Here is a 19,590-nt window from a genome sequence, read left to right on the forward strand (position 1 = left end):
TATACTGGAAAAGATGCACTGGAATCACTAAATAGCAATGCAGCACTATGCTGGTGATGATATAAATCAATCAGGAACAGACACAGGAACACAGAAACAGCCTCCACACTCTCTAGCCAGCTTCTGAATCTGCAATGAAATGGTGCTGGGAGTGAGCTTATATAATGTCCATGCAGGCAGGTTCCTATTGGTTGCTAACCTCTGACGAGTGTGGAAGGAGAACTCTGATTGGCTCTGATGCAAAAGGGCGGAGAAAATAATCGCGCAATATTCCTATTGCCGAATATTCGCATTGCGAATATTCGGCAATATAAAATGATCGCTTCAGCTACTCGGCCCAAGGTCTCTAATCATACCAGCAATGCTTTTAGACGTCTATGGAGATCACTAGGATGTGATCTGTTTTAAAAATGAAACTGTAAAAATCGCTCTGATGCGGAAGATAGGGGCGAAGAAAATAATCGCGCGATATTGCGTTTGCCGAATAATCGCATTGCGATTTTTCGAGAAAATTCAATGAACGCTTCAGCTACTCGGCCCAGGGTCTCTAATCATACCAACAATGCTTTTAGACGTCGATGGAGATATCTAGGATGTGATCTGTTCTAAAAAAAAAATTGTAAAAAATCGAATATTCGGAATTGCGAATATTCACCGCGAAATTCGAAATATAGCGCGATTTCTCAAATATGCTATATTCGAGTCGAATATTCGCAATGCGAATATTCGTGAGCAACACTATATATAACCTTAGCCAACAAATACTGACTGATCCAGAGAAAAAACTTCTAGATAAAGGACTGAAATATGCCCCCCCCTAGAAATCTCAGTAAGTTTCAAACTTATATGGATGTGCATAAATTCACGAGACGGCTCAGTATAAAAAGGTATTTTCTTTCTAACCCTATCTCTGGACATCAAGCCATCAGTGAGTATAAACATTCATCCTTGGCCAATGCCTCCCTGTTTAACCCACCAGGTTCTTTGGCCCCAAGCATTAAGGTGTTCAGGGATGTGGTTCTTAATGATTTAGATCAAAATAAAAAAATCCAATATGAATAGGGATCTGACAAAAGGTTTGGAATCTTTATGCCATAATAAGTCTCTGGTTATCAGACTGGCAGATAAAGGGGGGACACCCGTTATATACTATCTACCTAAAATACACAAGAGCCAGACTTGCCCCCCCGGGACGACCCATCGTTAGTGGTATCGATTCCATTACCTCCCGGGTGGGCAAGTATATAGACTTTTTCTACAGCCACTTGTTCAGAAGATACCTTCGTATATTAAAGATACAAAGCAGGTTATTAATACACTTGCAGGTATCTCCGCCAAATCAGGTATACGGATGGTCACAGCCGATGTGGCCTCCTTATACACGATTATTCCACACCATTTGGGGCTTGAGGCCGTATTGCTGTATTTGGATAGACAGTCCGGTCTCGTACAAGCCCAAACAGAGTTTATTATGGCCCTGTTGAAGTATGCGGCCACCCACAACTACTTCATGTTTGATAACATGTTTTACAGACAAGATAGGGGTGTGGCCATGGGGGATAAATATGCCCCCAGTTTGGCCAACCTTTTCATGGTTAAGTGGGAGGAGGATGTCATTGACTGTCATCGCCGACCTGAGATCCTACTCTGGTGTAGATATATCGATGACGTCCTCCTCCTATGGGACAGTTCTGAGGCAGATCTTCTCAGTTTCATGGCTGAATTGAACCAGAACACTAGGGGCATTCGATTCAGTTTTGAGTCCAGCCAACATTCCATTCATTTTTTGGATCTTCAGATTACTATTGAGAATGGTAGATTTGTCACGTCCACTTTTTTTAAACCAACTGACCGAAACTCGTATATACCACTAGACAGTTGCCATCTGCCAGCTTGGTTAAAATCTGTAACCTTGGGACAATTCATGCGTTTAAAACGCAATTGTACCAACCCCCGGACGTTTGAGTGTCACCCGTGTGCTGCATCGGATCACCCCCTGTTTATTTGCACTACTTCCATACCTATTGGACGGGTCGTTTTGGGTTGCTTCCGGCCGGAGCTCCAAACTGAAATGCCTTTTTAACACTGCTATCATGTAAGTGTGTTTTTGACTTTTTAAATAAATTTTATTTATGGTTTTACACTATTGCGGCCCTTTATGTGTTTTCCATGGTACTCGGTAATCAAGCTTTTCATACACTGGAATGAGATGGGGATTGGTATCCAGCTCGGCCCATCTGTACTTCAACTTCCACAGTGTTAACCTACATGCTTTCTGGGGTCCTCTTTTAATTAAGGGACCGCTGGAAATCTGGTAAGCGGATTCAATACTCTTATGGTGGAGGATCACTGTCTATTGGATTGTCACTACAAGTCTATGATCAACATCTGTGGACTTTTGGTTTTTCTTTTTTCTACTGCACTGGTGAATAGGAGCTACGTTGTCCCTCTAAGGACTTTGATTTCCCTATTTTCCTGTTTTTCCCTCATCATTCATGGACAATCGGTTGTGACATGGTTTTTGGGTGCATTTATTTGTTATATTATTTGTTTAGCGCATCTTGTTTTTTTCCTCCGTTCAGGAATGTATGCCCCAAACATGGGAATTCAGGGGCACCTGCACCTCTCGAGCACCCAAAATTACTGGGATTTTATGCTGCACAGGCTTAAAGTGGATGTAAAGCCACTCTCATCCTTTCTAACCTTCTGCCATAGTGCTGATCTATAAGGATATAGATGCCTCCTGCATGTATCCTTACCTGTCAAATGTCTCCCCTCTGTCTGTTATAAGAACTGAAAAACTGCAGATTCTGTGGGTGGGTCTGTTGTCTGGAGGTCTGTGGGTGGAGTCATGATGTCAGTAGACTCCCCCGCCCTCCCCGCCCTCTTCTACGCTCCCCTTGCCAACATGCATTTTCTCCAGTGTATTCCTTACACTAAATTCTGCTATGATCACTAACATCCAGTCAAAATCCAGAAAAGTAACCACATGACTTCAGAAAAGGAGTGGGGGTCTCCAGGCTATTGCATGAGATATGTAAATAACCTGTCACTCACAGCAAGGGGGCAGAATGGACCATGGTTTTTCTCTGTTAGTCCGTTTTATCTCACTGAATAATAAAAGAGGATTGTGACATCAAAAATAAAAAAAAAATTCGGGTTTACAATCACTTTGTGCATGATGCCACTTAAGACCCGGACCAATATGCAGGTAAAGGACCTAACCCCTTTTTGCGATTCGGCACTGCTTCGCTTTAACTGACAATTGCGCGGTCGTGCGACGTGGCTCCCAAACAAAATTGGCGTCCTTTTTTCCCCCACAAATAGAGCTCTCTTTTGGTGGTATTTGAGCACCTCTGCGTGTTTTTATTTTTTGCGCTATAAACAAAAATAGAGCGACAATTTAAAAAAAGTGCAAAATAATTAACTTTTTGCTATAATAAATATCCCCAAAAAATATATAATTATTTTTTTCCTCAGTTTAGACCGATACGTATTCGTCTACCTATTTTTGGTAAAAAAAATCGCAATAAGCGTTTATCGATTGGTTTGCGCAAAATGTATAGCGTTTACAAAATAGGGGATAGTTTTATTGCATTTTTATTAATAATTTTTTTCTTACTACTAATGGCGGCGATCAGCGATTTTTTTTCGTGACTGCGACATCATGGCGGACACATCAGACACTTTTGACACATTTTTGGGACCATTGTCATTTTCACAGTGAAAAGTGCCATAAAAATGCACTGTTTACTGTGAAAATGACAATTGCAGTTTAAGAGTTAACCACTAGGGGGTGCTGTAGGGGTTAAGTGCAACCTCTAATGTGTTTCTAACTGTAGGGGGGCCGGGCTGGACGTGTGACGTCAGTGATCGTCGTTCCCTATATCAGGGAACAGATGATCGCTGACACTACCACAATGAAGAACGGGGAAGGTGTGTTTACACACACCTCTCCCCGTTCTTCAGCTCCGGTGACCGATCGCGGGACACCGGCGGCAATCGGGTATGCGGGTCCCGAGGGCGTGGTCACGGAGCTTCGGACCTGGTCGCGAACGTGCCGCCAGCAGGGCGCTCGCGACCCCACGGCTGGGCTTAAAGAGACACGTACAGGTACGTGAGTGTGCCCAGCCGTGCCATTCTGCCGACGTATATCGGCGTGAAGGGGTCCTTAAGTGGATAGAGAACTGCAAATAAAATAGTCAAGAGCTATGAAAACACTCAACATAAAAAAATACAATTATGTAGACACAAAGGGGCAGATTCACAGAGCAAGTACTTTCAAATTTCCTCAAACCAAGATACAACGGCATCTGGGTTCGATCCGACAGGCGTACGGCTTCGTACGCCTTCGGATCGCCAATGCAATGCTTCGGCGTCCGCTGGGTGGAGTTTGCGTCATTTTCCGCGTTGGGTATGCAAATTAGCTTTTTCCGACGATCCACGAACGTACGCGCGGTCGTCGCATTCTCTTACGTCGTCTCTAGTGGCTTTTTCCGGCGTATAGTTAAAGCTGCTATTTTGCGGCGTATAGTTAGACTTGCCATGTTAAAGTATGGCCGTCGTTCCCGCGTCGAATTTTTTTTTTTTTTTTTTTTTTTTTTTTTTCGTAAGTCGTCCGTGAATAGGGATGGACGTAAGTCACGTCTAAGTTCAAAAAATTACGTTGTTGCGACGTCATTTCGCGCAAATTTCGAAACGGAGCATGCGCAGTTCAATCGGCATGGGGACACGCTTCATTTAAATGAATCACGCCCCCTACCGGCCGATTTTAATTCCGCCGCCAGAAATACACTACGCCGCCATAACTTACGGCGCAAATTCTTCCTGGATTCAACTTTAAGCCAGGTAAGATACGGCGGAGTAGCGTATCTCTGATACGCTGCGCCTGTCCATTTGTATGTGAATCTGGCCCAATGACAATTTAAGTAGACACAATAATAAAAAGTATCCAATCAATAATTATACCTATATGGTCCCTTTGTTGCACTACTGCTATGTGCTTAAAGCGGTGGTTCACCCTTAGAGAGCACTTTTTCCCCTTAGATGGATGCTCGTTTTGTCTAGGGGATCGGCTAGTTGTTTTAAAATATGAGCCGTACTTACCGTTTACGAGATGCATCTTCTCCGTCGCTTCCGGGTATGGGCTGCGGGACTGGGCGTTCCTATTTTGATTGACAGTCTTCCGAGAGGCTTCCGACGGTCGCATCCATCGCGTCGCGATTTTCCGAAAGAAGCCGAACGTCGGTGCGCAGGCGCAGTATAGAGCCGCACCGACGTTCGGCTTCTTTCGGCTACGAGTGACGCGATGGATGCGACCGTCGGAAGCCTCTCGGATGACTGTCAATCAAGAAGGAACGCCCGCTCCCGAAGACCCATACCCGGAAGCGGCGGAGAAGATGCATCTCGAAAACGGTAAGTACTGCTCATATTTTAAAACAAATAGCCGATTCCCCTAGACAAAACGAGCAGGAATCTAAGGGGAAAATTTTTTTTTTTAATAAATGGGTGAACTCCCGCTTTAAGTTCACGTTGTTTATAATCTTTCTGGGTCTACTCTGCGTTCGCCGTGAATATTACTTTGCTCTGTAATATGTTTTGATTTTGTTTTTTGTTTTTTATGTTTTGTTGGACTTCCTTTATCCAGATGGCAGCTCACCTCCTCATAGAAGGTTAATAGACTGGTTTGGCAAGAACGATTCTTCATGAATCCATGCTGATTAATAGACATGTGCACACTGAAATATTTAGTTTTGGTATTTTGTTTTCGTCTGAAAAATAAATTTATTTAGTTACTCCCGAAATTCGTTTTTATTTATTTCGTTTTTGGTTAGTGGGCCGCGGCCCGGGGGTTGACGACCCCTGTGTTAAGATGCCACAATTTAGGAAAAAAACGCTGGTTAGGGGTATTCTTAGATCTGGTAGAGGAGGACCTTAGGGCTCCTTGCCCTGGTTCACACTGGGTACGATTTGGAACGATTTGAGATGCGATTTGACATGTCAAATCGCATCTCAAATCGGCGGCAATTGTCGGCAATGGCACTGTCCTAATCAGTGCGACGCCGCATCTGCGATTTCAAAAAGTAGTTCCTGTACTACTTTTTGCGATTTCGGGCCGTGATTTACATTAAATTGCGGCCGAAATCACGGCAAAATCGCAGCCGCGAAATCGCGGTAAAATCGCGCATTTTACCGCGATTTTGAATTCGCAGCAGTGTGAACCTAGGCTTTCACACAGAGCGGACCGTTTCTGGGTCCGCTCCGTGTGTCCGCCAGAGCTCAGCGGGGATCCCCGCTGATCTGTCGGCGGATAGGACGGTCCCCGCACACAGTGCAGGGACCGCCCTGTCTCTGCTCCGCTGTCCCCTATGGGGGACCGTCTGTCCGTCTGCATCCGGTCCGTCCCGCCGAACGGAAGAAAAATAGGGTTTCTTCCCATCGGGAAAGCGGATCCCGACTGACGCGGACGCTAGCGGATGCTCCATCCGCTAATGGACGCGATCCCATAGGGATTCATTACAAGTCCGTTAACGGACTTGTAATGAGCGGACGAACGGTCCGCTAGTGTGAAAGGACCCTAAATAATGGGACAGTATCCCTATGGACTCTTCCTCTGCCTGTTTATCTCTGGCACTCTCCAACCTTGGTCACCCATAGTAGCTAGATCTTGATGAATCAGTATGAGATAGACCTTCCGGAGGAAGAGGGAAATATCCTTGAATACCTCAAACTGATTCTGATCTTTGCTTTCAAAGATTGTTATTGATTTTATAAAACCAAAAGAAAATAAACAATTGGTACATTCCTTCCAGACATAAGACCACAATATGTAAGGGCAATTTACAAGCAGAGTCCAATCAGTACAGATAATTTGACCAATGACCAGTACTTTCACTCTAGATACCTCGTCCTGCTGTTCAGACGTTGGTACAGGATCATGGGGAGAAAACCCCAGGCACCCCTATTGGGCACAAACTGTGCCCGGAGGGTTCCCCCCCGATCAGGAAAGGTAGCTATTGACCATGAGGACGGAAGACCAGTATTAACATTGCTACAGTGCGCTCAGAGGAATACGCTATCTGTCATAAAAACAATCTAGATATAAGCCTGGAAACATGCCATAAGGAGGCAGAACGTACCAAAAAGGAGAGATAATAAAAAGAGGCAGGTGAAAGAAGAGTATCGTAGAGAGAGAAAGAAAAGGAGAGAGAGAGAGCTGATCTTACCGGGAGGGGGCCGAGTGTCCGTCCCTAGCAGTTTCCGATTGGGACTGAAATCCTGGGCGAAGTGGAACCCCCACATGTAGGGACCAAGATTCCCAGACGGCTTCAAACTTTGGAACCGTGTCAGTTAATATGCTGGCTAGTCTCTCCTGAGACATGATCCATGAGATCTTGCGTTTGGCTGCCAAGAGGGAGACCGTGGGTTGTTTCCACGCCTTCGATATGGTCATCTTGGCCCCTAGCAGCATAACATGTATTAGTTTGCAGCATGCTTTGGGAATTCTAGGGAGGTTTGAATTCAGGAGAGCTATAGCTGGGGTTCTCGGAAGCTGGTGAGAAGTTACCTTTTGGATCAGGGTAAACATCCTGCTCCAAAATGACCTAAGTCACATGTTACTAATCTTATATCCCTACCATATGTTTTATTCTTTAGCTTTTGAAGAAGAAATGGAAAGGCGGGTTCTCAAAAAAGTTGAGCATCCCAGTAGCCCAGCAGAAAAGGAGAAGCCACGGATCTACTTTCCAGAGACATGGATATGGGGTTTTGTAGCTGCTGGGTAAGTCAACCTCTGCAAATATTATATTATATACAGAGTGTTAATTCAGAATATAAATAGGTTGCTGAGTCTATTACACATTTAAGGGATTATTCCACCTGAATGGACTTAAGTGGACTGGTGGATGGTTGAGGCCCTATCCACTTTTGTATTTACTTTGCTTATGCTAGAGCATATTTCTGTCCAATTTGCTGCAAGAAAGCACCCAGAGGCGATTCAGTTCGCATGTGTTGCGCTATATAAGTTTCTCACTCACTCACTTTTGTACCTTTACCATTTACCATTTTGTACCTTTACCATTTACCACATTTGGCATGTAGTTTTTTTGGAGGGGGAGTGGGGGCTTCAGGAGGAGTGGGACTTTCTGTCCCACTTCCTTCTTCCGCCCAGGGACCGCCTAGCTGATACGTCATATCGCCTACAGCGGCCCCTTCATGTAGGCGATCGCCTGGGACACATGACAGGTCCCAGGCGATCGCCTGAAGAATCAGTGTGCAGCACTGCTCGCGCATGCACAGTGAGTTCCCGGCCGTGAAGCCAAAAGCTGTCACGGCTGGATACCCACACTTAAAATGAAGACGCCGGCCGGAGAGGGGGGGAGAGCAGCGGAGCTCCGTCCGGCGAGTCGCTGGACCGTGGAGCAGGTGAGTGTCTGTTTATTAAAAGCCTTAAAAGCCTGACTTAATAAACAGTAAAAAAGCCTGGAACTCCCCTTTAAGTGTGTCCTAGGGAGTGATTCGAACTGTGGGGGGGCTGGGCTACAAGTGACACAACATTGATCACTGCTCCCGATGACAGGGAGCAGTAGATCAGTGTCCTGTCACTAAGCAGAACAGCAAAATGCCTTGTTTACATCTCCCCGTTCTGCCACTCCGTGAAAAGATCGCGGGACACTGGCGGACATTGAAGATCGAGGACAGGTACGTTGCTTTGCCCACAGGAGCCATTCTGCTGACGTTAGGCCTCGTACACACGACCGAGAATCTCATCGTAAAAGAAATGTTGTTTTCCTCAATGAGATTCTTGTCAAACTTTCCTTGCATACACACTGTCAAGACAAAATCTCGTTGTTCTCAAACGCGGTGACGTACAACACGTACAACGGCACTATAAACGGGAAGTTTGATTCCATTGGCGCCACCCTGCTTTTGCTAATCTCGTGTTACCGCGTGTTAGTAAAAGTTTGGTGAGAGACGATTCGCGCTTTTCAGTCCGTTACAGCGTGACAAATGTGCTACCTCCATTATGAACGCTACTTTTACCGAAGGTGCGCTCCCGTCTCATACTTTATTCTGAGCATGCGCGGGTTTCTAAGCATACACACGAACGTGTTTCTCGTCGTAAACCAGCCCGACGAGAAAATTGAGACTCCCGACGAGAAAAAAGAGAGCATGTTCTCTTTTTTTCCTCGTCGAGATCCACGGCAGTTTTCTTGACGAAAAACATACACATGACCGTTTTTCTCGGCAAAAAAGCTCTGCCAGCAGTTTTCTTGATGGATTTTGCAGAGGAGAACAACGGTCGTGTGTACGAGGCTTAAATGTTTGTGAAGTGCTTGGCAAGTGGTTAAAGTCCCAATACCCCTTTGCTTTCTAAAACCTGGAAGCTGATTGGTCTCTATGCCGAGCTACACCAGATTTTGCACCATTCAGTTTTAGTAAATAACCCCCAATGTTTGGTAGAATAGGAAGGAAAGTTACCACTGACGTCTGCAATGATGTAAGGCCTCGTACACACGACCGTTTTCCTCGACAGAATCCATCAAGAAACTTGGTGGCAGAGCTTTTTTGCAGAGGAAACCGGTCGTGTGTATGTTTTATCGAGGAAACTGTCGAGGAACTCGACAAGAAAAAAAAGAGAACAAGTTCTCTTTTTCCTCGACGGAAGTCTCAATTTCCTCGTCGTGTTCCTCGTCGGGCTGGTTTTCGACGAGAAACACATTCGTGTGTATGCTAAGAAACCCGCACATGCTCAGAATAAAGTATGAGACGGGAGAACACCTTCGGTAAAAGTAGCATTTGTAATGGAGATAGCACATTTGTCACGCTGTAACAGACTGAAAAGTGCAAATCGTCTCTCACCAAACTTTTACTTAACCTGCTTAGCGGTATCCCCGAGCGTGACTCAGGGTGGTTTTTCCATGCTACTATCGGTATCCCCGAGTCACACTCGGGGTAGATGTGCAGAGCGTGCAGCGGCACGGCTTACCTGCTCGCAGCATCCACAGACAAGTAACTTACCTTGTCCCTGGATCCTGCGATGCATCCCCGCTGTGTGAGCGAGCGGCGTCCTCGCTCGATTCACAGTGTCCCCGTGTGCCGCCGATCACCGTTCCCTGCGACGTTACGACGCACGGGGACGGAGAACGGCGCCAAATTCAAAAAAGTAAACAAACACATTACATACAGTATTCTGTAATCTTATAGATTACAGTACTGTATGTAAAAAATACACACCCCCCTTGTCCCTAGTGGTCTGCCCAGTGCCCTACATGTTCTTTTATATAATAAAAACTGTTCTTTCTGCCTGCAAACTGGAGATTGTCCATAGCAACCAAAAGTGTCCCTTTATGTCAAAAATGGTTTTAGAGCCACTAAAAAACAGCGATAATAAATTATAATCACTTGCAGAATTGTGCGATATCGATTTGTGGGGAAATTCGTCATAAAAAAATAAAAGTAATGACAGCGACAATTCTGCAACTGAGCAAATTTCAGTGTTTTTTGAGTTGATTACATTTTTGAATAATTTTTATTATAATTAAATTATCATTTGTTATAATTATTTATAATTATTTATTATATTATAATTTATAATTTTGTTTTTTTAAAAAATTCATACCCGGGATGCCTACTAGACTCTTGTTTGGTCATATTTAAATTAGTTATTCCTAAGGATTACAGGCCTACAGTATAAAACGCCAAATTTCCTTGCAAAATAATTGTACCGCTTTTGGTACGTAATTCCAGACAGAATCATACCGCCAGGGAGGTTAACACGCAGTAACATGAGATTAGCAAAAGCAGCCCCAAGGGTTGTGCCAGTGGAATCGAACTTCCCCTGCCGTCGTATGTGTTGTACGTCACCGCGTTTGAGAACGAGGAGATTTGGTCTTGACAGTGTGTACGCAAAGAAAGCCTGTCGAGTTTCTCGACAAGCCTAACAAGGAACTCGTCGAGGAAAACAATGTGTCTTTTCCGACGAGTTCCTCGGTCGTGTGTACGAGGCCTAAGACACAGAAGGATGCCCAACAGCTTTTAAAAATAAGTTTTAGTGCTGACTCTTCGATTTTAGAAGACTCTTTGATTTTAAACAGTATCATTTAATTTTTTATACATTTTCTATTCAGGGATGCTGGCACAGCCGAATTCCACCACAAGGCTCCAGACACCATCACAGACTGGAATGCCGGAGCCGTATGTTTGGGTCCCGGGGGATTTGGCCTGTCTCCTCCTGCCTCTCTTCGGGTCTACAAGCCGTTCTTTGTGGATCTCACCCTCCCGTACTCCGTAGTGAGAGGAGAAAAGTTCACTCTCAAAGCCACAGTGTTTAACTACCTGAACAAAAGTATAATGGTAAGAACATTTATCAAATTTTCTTCTGGACACATTGATGGTCAGTAATGGTGTTTGGTCAGAGGATGCAAAAACACATGTGATGATGCCAATCAGTTTCAGTGATTTGCCAGTTGATGGTCCTGTCCAAAGCACTTTTGGGGCTACTAACTTGACATGTGCAATTCGTTTACTTCAGAATTAGTTTTTTAACAAATTCCGACAAATTCGTTAATTTGAAAATGTCAGAATTACCAAAAACCTGTTCAACAAGTTTTTCCAAATATTCGTAAAATTGATTATTCGGAAATCCATACATTCATAAATTTGATCATTCTAAAAAATGTCATAAATTCGAAAATCTGGAAAATTGGAAATCCGAACATTTGGAAATTCAAAAATTAGAAAATTAGAAAAGAACGGAAATCAGAAACCCAAACATTCAAAAATCTGAAAATAATAACTATTACTAACTTTTAAATTATAGATATTGGAATTTCTTTTCAAATTTGGCTGTTAGTCAACGTAACGAATACAAATTTATCCGAAGTTACGAATCATCCGAAATAATGAATGCATCTAAACGAATGGAATGTAACAAATTAATAATAATAAATAACAATAATAATAAAGACTATTATTCATTTGTTCCGTTGCATATTCGTTATGTTGACTAACAGCCAAATTTGAAAGGAAATTTCAATACCTATAATTTAATAGTTCATTATTATTAGTTAGTTAGCTATTATTTTGAATTTTCGGATTTTTGTTCTTTCAAATTTTCCTATTCTTTCTTATTTTGATTTTCCAATTTTCAACTTTTCGGATTTTCAAATTTTCAAATTTACGAATTTCTGGATTTTTGGATTTACGAATTCTACGAATATTTAAATTGTATTTATTTGCGAATTTACAAATTTGATCATAACGAATGACCCGCAAAAACAAAAAAAATCAATAAAGGTTAAGTGCCGGGCAGACGGTGGGCGGGGGGCACACTGGCAGCATTTGATGGACACAGTGGAAGCATTTCATATTGCACAGTGGAAGCATTTAATATGGCACAGTGGGAGTATTTCATGGGCACAGTGGGAGCATTTTATATGACACGGTGGGAGCATTTGATGGCACAGTGGGAGCATTTGATATGGCACAGTGGGAGCATTTGATGGGGCACAGTGGCTGGATTTGATGCCACAGTGGCTGGATTTGATGGGCACAATGGGAGCATTTGATGGCATGGTGAGAGCATTTGATGGGCACAGTGGGAGCATTTGATATGGCACAGTGGTAGCATTTGATATGGCACAGTGGGAGCATTTGATGGGGCACAGTGGGAGCATTTGATGGGGCACAGTGGTAGCATTTGATGGGGCACAGTGGTAGCATATGATGGGGCACAGTGGGAGCATTTGATGGGGCACAGTGGGAGCATTTGATGGGGCACAGTGGGAACATTTGATGGGGCGCAGTGGCTGCGTTTGATGGGCACAGTGGCTGCAATTGATGGGCACAGTGGCTGCGTTTGATGGCACAGTGGCTGTGTTTGATGGGCATAGTGGCTGCGCTTGATGGCACAGTGAGGCTGCAATTGATGGATTTTTTTTTTTTACAGTTTGTTTGCGCCCCCCCAAAAATTTTGAGCACCAGCCGCCACTGTCTACTACTAACCCTTTGTTTGCATTGGTAAGATTATTCAGTTGGAAAAGGGGCAATGCATAAAGTGTAATACATCATTGAATCCAATTACAATTAATCACTGAACTAAATTGTGTAAATGTATTCATAAACCACAAAACCCTATTTTTGTTTTGTTATATGCTCTGTACCTGTATAATGCAATTGTAATGCTCTTCTAACTTCACAACTAAGTATAAAGATTTCTTTCCCTGTTGACAGGTACAAACCACCCTGTTACCTTCCATAGAATTGGAGGAGGAACAATGTGCTGGTTGTCAGTACAGCAGCTGTCTAGGTGCCGATGAAACCACAACGTTCTACTGGAAACTGAAAGCATCTAAGATGGGTGAGCTGTGTGTCCAGTGAGAAATACTCAATGCAATACCCAACTGTTTTGAGAAGTGTAGTGGTAGCCAGTAGTGTATTTAGGTTTTGTGCTGCCCTAGGCCTGACTAAATTCGTGCACCCCCTAATTTAAATATGACCCACCCCTTCCTGTCAAGGCCGCACCCCTTTCTGTTTAAGACCCACCCTGAACTTTTCGAGTGGGGATACTAGTTCTGAGGGCCTGGGGGGGCAATGGATTCCCTTAATTTGCATAGATGTTCTCTCACTTCCTGTTTGGCTATGGGGAAGGAAGTGAAGAAAAATCTCTGCAATGGGACAGGGATGGTAAAAAAATAAACTGACAGGGGCTATAACCCTCCCTTACTCTATCCAAAAAGAAAAAAAAGTGTTGCCTATAGTTCTATTTTAAGCACACATTTCTGATAATTTTATGAAGAGGACTAAGAAGATATAACCATGCCAATGGTGCAGCAGAAAACATATAGCACAGTGAGGAAGGATTGTGGTCCAGAATTATAAGACAGTCAAAATTAGAAGCAGCGCAAACCTCCCCACCCACAGTTGCGGAATGCCGGCCGCCCGCATACCGGAAGCAGTGCGGCCACTTTATGGGGCGCTAGACTAATTAACCTCTCAGTCCAGTCCGCCCCGTAAGACTGGCGCTACACTAACAGTGTAGCGCTAGCCGACGGGGACTCTTTCCGTGCTGCCCCCCTGCAAAGTGCTGCCCTAGGCCTGGGCCTTGTTGGCCTAGGCCAGGATACAGCATTGGCGGTAACCCCCGTAGGGTCTGCTGAAAGCTGTGGTCCCACCTGTCACCTCTGCCGGGCCAGCATTCACTCCTCAGTCATTCTTGAGACAATGAACAGATTGGTGCTTTGTTTTGTTGATTTATTGAGGAGAATTTAACTTGGATGGGTAAGGGAATTATGAGATGCCCATAAATAACTTAATGAATCACCTAGGGCCTTTATTTACAATGTACTCCAGTCTCCTCCAGCACATTACGTGCTTGCAGACTGTTACTCTCAGGCCCCGTACACACGACAGAGTTTCTCGGCAGAATTCACCGAGAAACTCGGTCAAAACCTGGATTCTGCCGAGAAACTCTGTCGTCTGTACAGTTTTGGCTCGATGGAGCCGCCGAGGAGCTCGACGAGAAAATAGAGAACATGTTCTCTATTTTCTCGTTGTTCTATGGGAGAAGGCGGCCCGCCGAGCTCCTCGGCGGCTTCATCCCAGAACTCGACGAGGAACTCGACGTGCTTGGCACGTCGAGTTCCTCGGCCGTGTGTACGGGGTCTCACTCTCTCTCCGGCACAACACTTCAATACCCGGGACTTGCTAGCACATGGTTAGGCCCAACTCTAACTCAGTCAGGCCCTGATGGATGCCTTTTGCAGGCAGGCACCGTGAACCCCTTTGATGTAGCAAAGCAATAATAATAATAATATTAATAATAATAATAATAATAATAATAATAATAAAAACAAGTCTGTTTGTGCTAGTTGTCCTATGGTGGACTACTGCTCCATACCTCCCAACTTTTTGAGATGGGAATGAGGGACACCTATAAGCAAAAGTATGTAGGCATAGGACGCACCCCTTGGCACGCCCCCTTAAAGGGGAATTGTACAAAAAAACAAGATTGGTTAAACCCACAAGTGCTTTTTTTACCACTACTATTCCATTATATTGGCTTTTGGAATTTATAAATGCAGCTATTTAGAAAACAGATGAAAGTTTTAGCACTGGGAAACACTTTTTGATAGATAAAAAGTGCATTTTATATACATCTATAGAGATCAGACCAAAATGAGGGACAAATGAGGAGGAATGAGGGACAGAGGGACATTGCTCCAAATCAGGTACAGTCCCTCAGAATCAGGGGCAGTTGGGAGCTATGCTGCTCCCTCAATCCTTCTTCAGGCCCTGGCAGCCCAGGCTGCAGCTGCCTGTCTCCACTACCCATGACATTGCAATCCTCACTGGCTCCACATCCAGCTCTGACTGTTTCCTCTCAGTCCTCTTTGGCATGCCTCTCCAATCCTCCCGATAGCACATGTCACTCACTAGCCCTCCTGGCTGCACACAACCCGGTGGTTCCCTCCTGAAGACTTGCCCAGCAGTACTAGCTCCTGCTATCCTCTATGATCCCTCTCTGGCATGCCTCCTGTTCAGATCCTTCTTTGAAGGCACCCATCCTGCACCCTCAGGGGATGAACTGAGGATGGAGTACTAGGTTGTCTCCTAGTACTCCATCCTCAGTTCTTCCACTGACAACAACTCCCCAGATGGGCTGACCCTGGGTATATTAAGGAGGCCTGCCCCCTGCCAATCCTAGTTGGAAATTGGTCAGGGCTCCCTGAGACACCTCAGACAGCTCCACCTCTTTTCTCCTCCTCTCTTCTAGAATCCTCTAGAAGCCAGAGGGAGGTAACCGAAAGATGATGCTATCTGTAAATCACCAGTCCAGACAGACCAAAGCAAACAGGCATAGCTTCGAGCTAGGCCTGCCTAAATTTACCTGTACTCACCAAAAATCTACCCCTAGCACCTTCTTAGGTATAGTGTGCTACAGAAGTATTTAAAATAAATGATACTCCTTCACCTATGAGTGGAACTGCCACTGCTGACTTTTTTTTTTTTAGAGGAGCAGACTCTGGGGTTGTCATGCTGACCTTGGTTTCACTTCCTGGTGCGTTACTGACCTGAAACAAGTATGGAATGAAGTCTCAATAGTCTGAACTCCTCATTCCACAAACTTGTTCCAGGTCAGTGACCTTAGTACATAATAAAGAAATAACCTAGGAGCCTGTACTTAAACAAGTCAGCAATGGCAGCTTCCAAATGTCCAACTTCAACTACTCTTTATTTGGCTAGAGCCCTGTCTTTTGGTTAGAGTGGTCTGAACTCTGCAGGTTATGTTGCTTAAGGGCCCCATTTAAAGTCTAAGTTTGGGTCTTTTTTTTTTTGATCGGCACAAGGGACCATGCTTACATTTAATGCAAAGTGTCCCTTGGGCTGGTTCTGGCTGTCATAGTTGAAATCTGAAGTCCTCTGCACCCACCATACTCTGCAGCTGTATTTTTTGGGTTCTCCTGGGGGGGGGGGGGTTAATAGGCCCTCAAGAATGATGACTATGCCTAATCTCTCTTACCCCCCTCTTCCATTCATAAAAGCTGTACTTTTTTCTTCCATGAATGAAAAACCCTCTATGAATGGAGGTGATGGATCTTTTATTCATCTGCCTATTCTCCTTTCATAGATAGCTTTTTTTTTTATGGAAGCTTTAGTACAGCTTTTATAAATGGAGGAAGGGGAGCAGAAAGGACAGACATAGTAAGCACTCTTGGCGAGCACCTATGACAGGTCCCCCAACTTGTATTAACTCCTGCAGTACTGGAAGATTATGGCTGTGCGGTATTGGGGGGGCATAGGACTTTGGATTTCAACTATGGTAGCTGGTTGCATTATTTTGCATTGCATTGCATGTATTTGCCCTTGCTATTTTTTTTTTTTTTTTTTGATTGAGGTACACCTAGCTGGGTGATCTTAATAGCTATCTATTTCATTACTTTAGCATGTTTCTTTCTTTCCAGGAAAAGTACTGATCACAGTGAGGACAGAAGCTGTTAAGTCATCGGAACTGTGTCAGAATGAAATACCTTTTGTCCCCACACAAGGCAGCTCTGATACAATTATTAAGACACTTCTTGTACAGGTTAGTATCATGATAATTAACATTTTAGGATGATAGTACCCAGGCCCGCTGATAGAAATCATTGGGCCCCGTACAGCCTACCTGGCGGGGCCCCCTTCAGCTCCACCCCCTGTCCCTCCTTCAGCCCCACCCTGGCTCCGCCCCTGGCCCCTCCCCAGATGCCATATTGTGCAGCAGACAGTGCCACACATTCCATGCCGCCTGCCAATGCTGTAATGTGCTGCAGACAGTGCCACCCATGACGCTAATGCCATAACACATGTGCTGCCTGCTGACAGTGACACCAATGCCATATTGTGCTGTAGACAGTGCTCACTATGCCACCAATGGCATAATGCCATTGGCGGCATGGGTGGCACGGTCTCTGCATGCAGCACATGCGTTATGGCCCATAACGCATGTGCTACCTGCAGACAGTGCCACCCATGCCGCCAATGCCATATTGTGCTGCAGACACTGCCACCCATGCTGCCAATGGCATAATTCTACTGGCAGCATAGGTGGCACTGTCTCTGCAGGCAGCACATGCGTTATGACATTAGCGGCATGGGTGGCACTGTCTGCAGCACATTACGGCATTGGTGGCACTGTCTCCCATGCCGCAATGTGCTGCAGACAGTGCCACCCATGACGCTAATGCCATAATGCATGTGCTACCTGCTGACAGTGCCATATTGTGCTTCAGACACTGCCACCCATGCCGCCATTCTCTGCAGGCAGCACATGCGTTATGGCAGCCTTCAAAATTTCCACTCGCCTACTAGCATTTTGCGAGTGGATTTAAGCTGGGGGCGAGTGATGACAGGGCTACATGACCAATCTCCCTCCGATCTGTGCCTACACTGAGGCCCCGTACACACGACCAGTTTCCTCGGCAGAATTCAGCTTCCGACCGAGTTTCTGGCTGAATTCTGCCGAGAAACCCGGCCGTGTGTACACTTTCGGCCGAGGAAGCCGACGAGGACCTCGGCGAGGAAATAGAGAACATGTTCTCTATTTCCTCGTTGTTCTATGGGAGCTCTCGGCCCGCCGAGGTCCTCGGCGGCTTCAGGGCTGAACTGGCCGAGGAACTCGATGTGTTTGGCACGTCGAGTTCCTCGGCCGTGTGTACGGGGCCTTAGAGTCCCGATGAGATTGGCGGCCGAAGAGGAAAGGTGCATGCTCAGGAAAAGTAGTCTGGTGAGCCACGCACAGGCAGAACAGTACACAGGTGCTCTACTTACAATTCTCATTAAGCCATGGGACCTAACAGTATGACCTCTCTGAGCCTGCCCCCTGCCCCCGACCAATGTAGCTGGAGAGCAGAAAGTAATGAGTGAGGTGGAGGATTGCGAAAATTACCACTCCGGTGCAGCGCTCACTGAAAGTTGCCCTGACATGACAGCGGCAGCCTTCCAGTTTGTGCAGTTTTCTTCTCCTTGTGCTCTATGTAAGTTTAGCCTGAGCACTGTGAACAGACTGGTCTCAATGTGTGCTGTGCGCTGTCAGTGTGCGCTGTGCTATGGTGTCAATGGCTGTGCAGTTGTGTGGATCTCAGCGCTGGATTGTACTCCCTCCCGCTGTGCTGCAGCTCCTCTCCTCACTGCCAGCCTGAATAAAAGGGGGAAGTGGGGACATGCAAGCGTGGAGCCGCACACACAGGCTCCTGATGATGAGATGAATGGGAGAGGGAGAGAGAGGATGGATGGGAGTTGCAGAGGAGACAGCAAGATAATGGGGAAGAGATCCAGTTCTAGTGCCCTGTCCCTCTGATCTGCCCCCAGTGCCCTGTCCCTCTGATCTGCCCCCAGTGCCCTGTCCCTCTGGTCTGACCCCAGTGCCCTGTCCCATTTTGTTAGAGTTGTTGTTGGTAATATTTAATTTTGTAACTTGATTCTGCATAAAACATTTAACAGTGTCATTCCATGAGATAATCAACGAGGGCGTGTTTAGGGGTGCAATTAGGCACAGGGCAGTGTATGAATTAGGTGGGGCAACTGGTGGCGAGTAACTCTTGAGGCCTGGCTAGTAGCTCAGGACTTGAAATTTTGAGCCCTGCGTTATGACATTATCGTCATGGGTGGCACTGTCTGCAGCACATTACGGCATAAGCGATTTGGCGGCATGGGTGGCACTGTCTCTGCAGGCAGAACGTGTTATGGGCAGACAAAGCCACCCATGCCACAATGTATAGGTGCCATTACCACAAACAATGCAAATAGCAGAGTAATGCAGTGTTACTAGAGGTGCCATGCTACAAAAAAACTGTGGTAGTGGATAATGCCGGCCACCCACCCCCCCAAGCAAGCACACACCTGACCTGTGTAATTGTTGACTGGGCCCAAGGAGTCACTTATTCACTTTTTCCTGGTGATCCTGCTGCTGCCTGGAGGGTCCCCCACAAACGATTCAAGTTAGATGATCATCATGGGATGGGATATCCTCTGCCGCCGCTGCTCCCCTTGCTCCCCTGCTCCTCACTGCCATTTCTTCACGCGGAGAGAAGAATCAGAATCACTCCGCGG

General features: G+C 45.5%; 1 protein-coding gene across 1 annotated transcript in view; it reads left to right on the top strand.

Annotated features, from left to right (window-relative positions):
* LOC120946695 (alpha-2-macroglobulin-like protein 1) overlaps positions 1-19,590 on the top strand; it is a 171,444-nt gene that overhangs the window by 85,991 nt on the left and 65,863 nt on the right. Inside the window, exons 18-21 of the mRNA XM_040361325.1 lie at positions 7,657-7,780; positions 11,130-11,355; positions 13,234-13,360; positions 16,965-17,086. Of these exons, the coding sequence (XP_040217259.1) occupies positions 7,657-7,780; positions 11,130-11,355; positions 13,234-13,360; positions 16,965-17,086 (599 nt within the window). The remainder of the gene's footprint in view (positions 1-7,656; positions 7,781-11,129; positions 11,356-13,233; positions 13,361-16,964; positions 17,087-19,590) is intronic.

This window comes from Rana temporaria, chromosome 8 (assembly GCF_905171775.1).
Source record: "Rana temporaria chromosome 8, aRanTem1.1, whole genome shotgun sequence".
Taxonomy (NCBI): domain Eukaryota; kingdom Metazoa; phylum Chordata; class Amphibia; order Anura; family Ranidae; genus Rana; species Rana temporaria.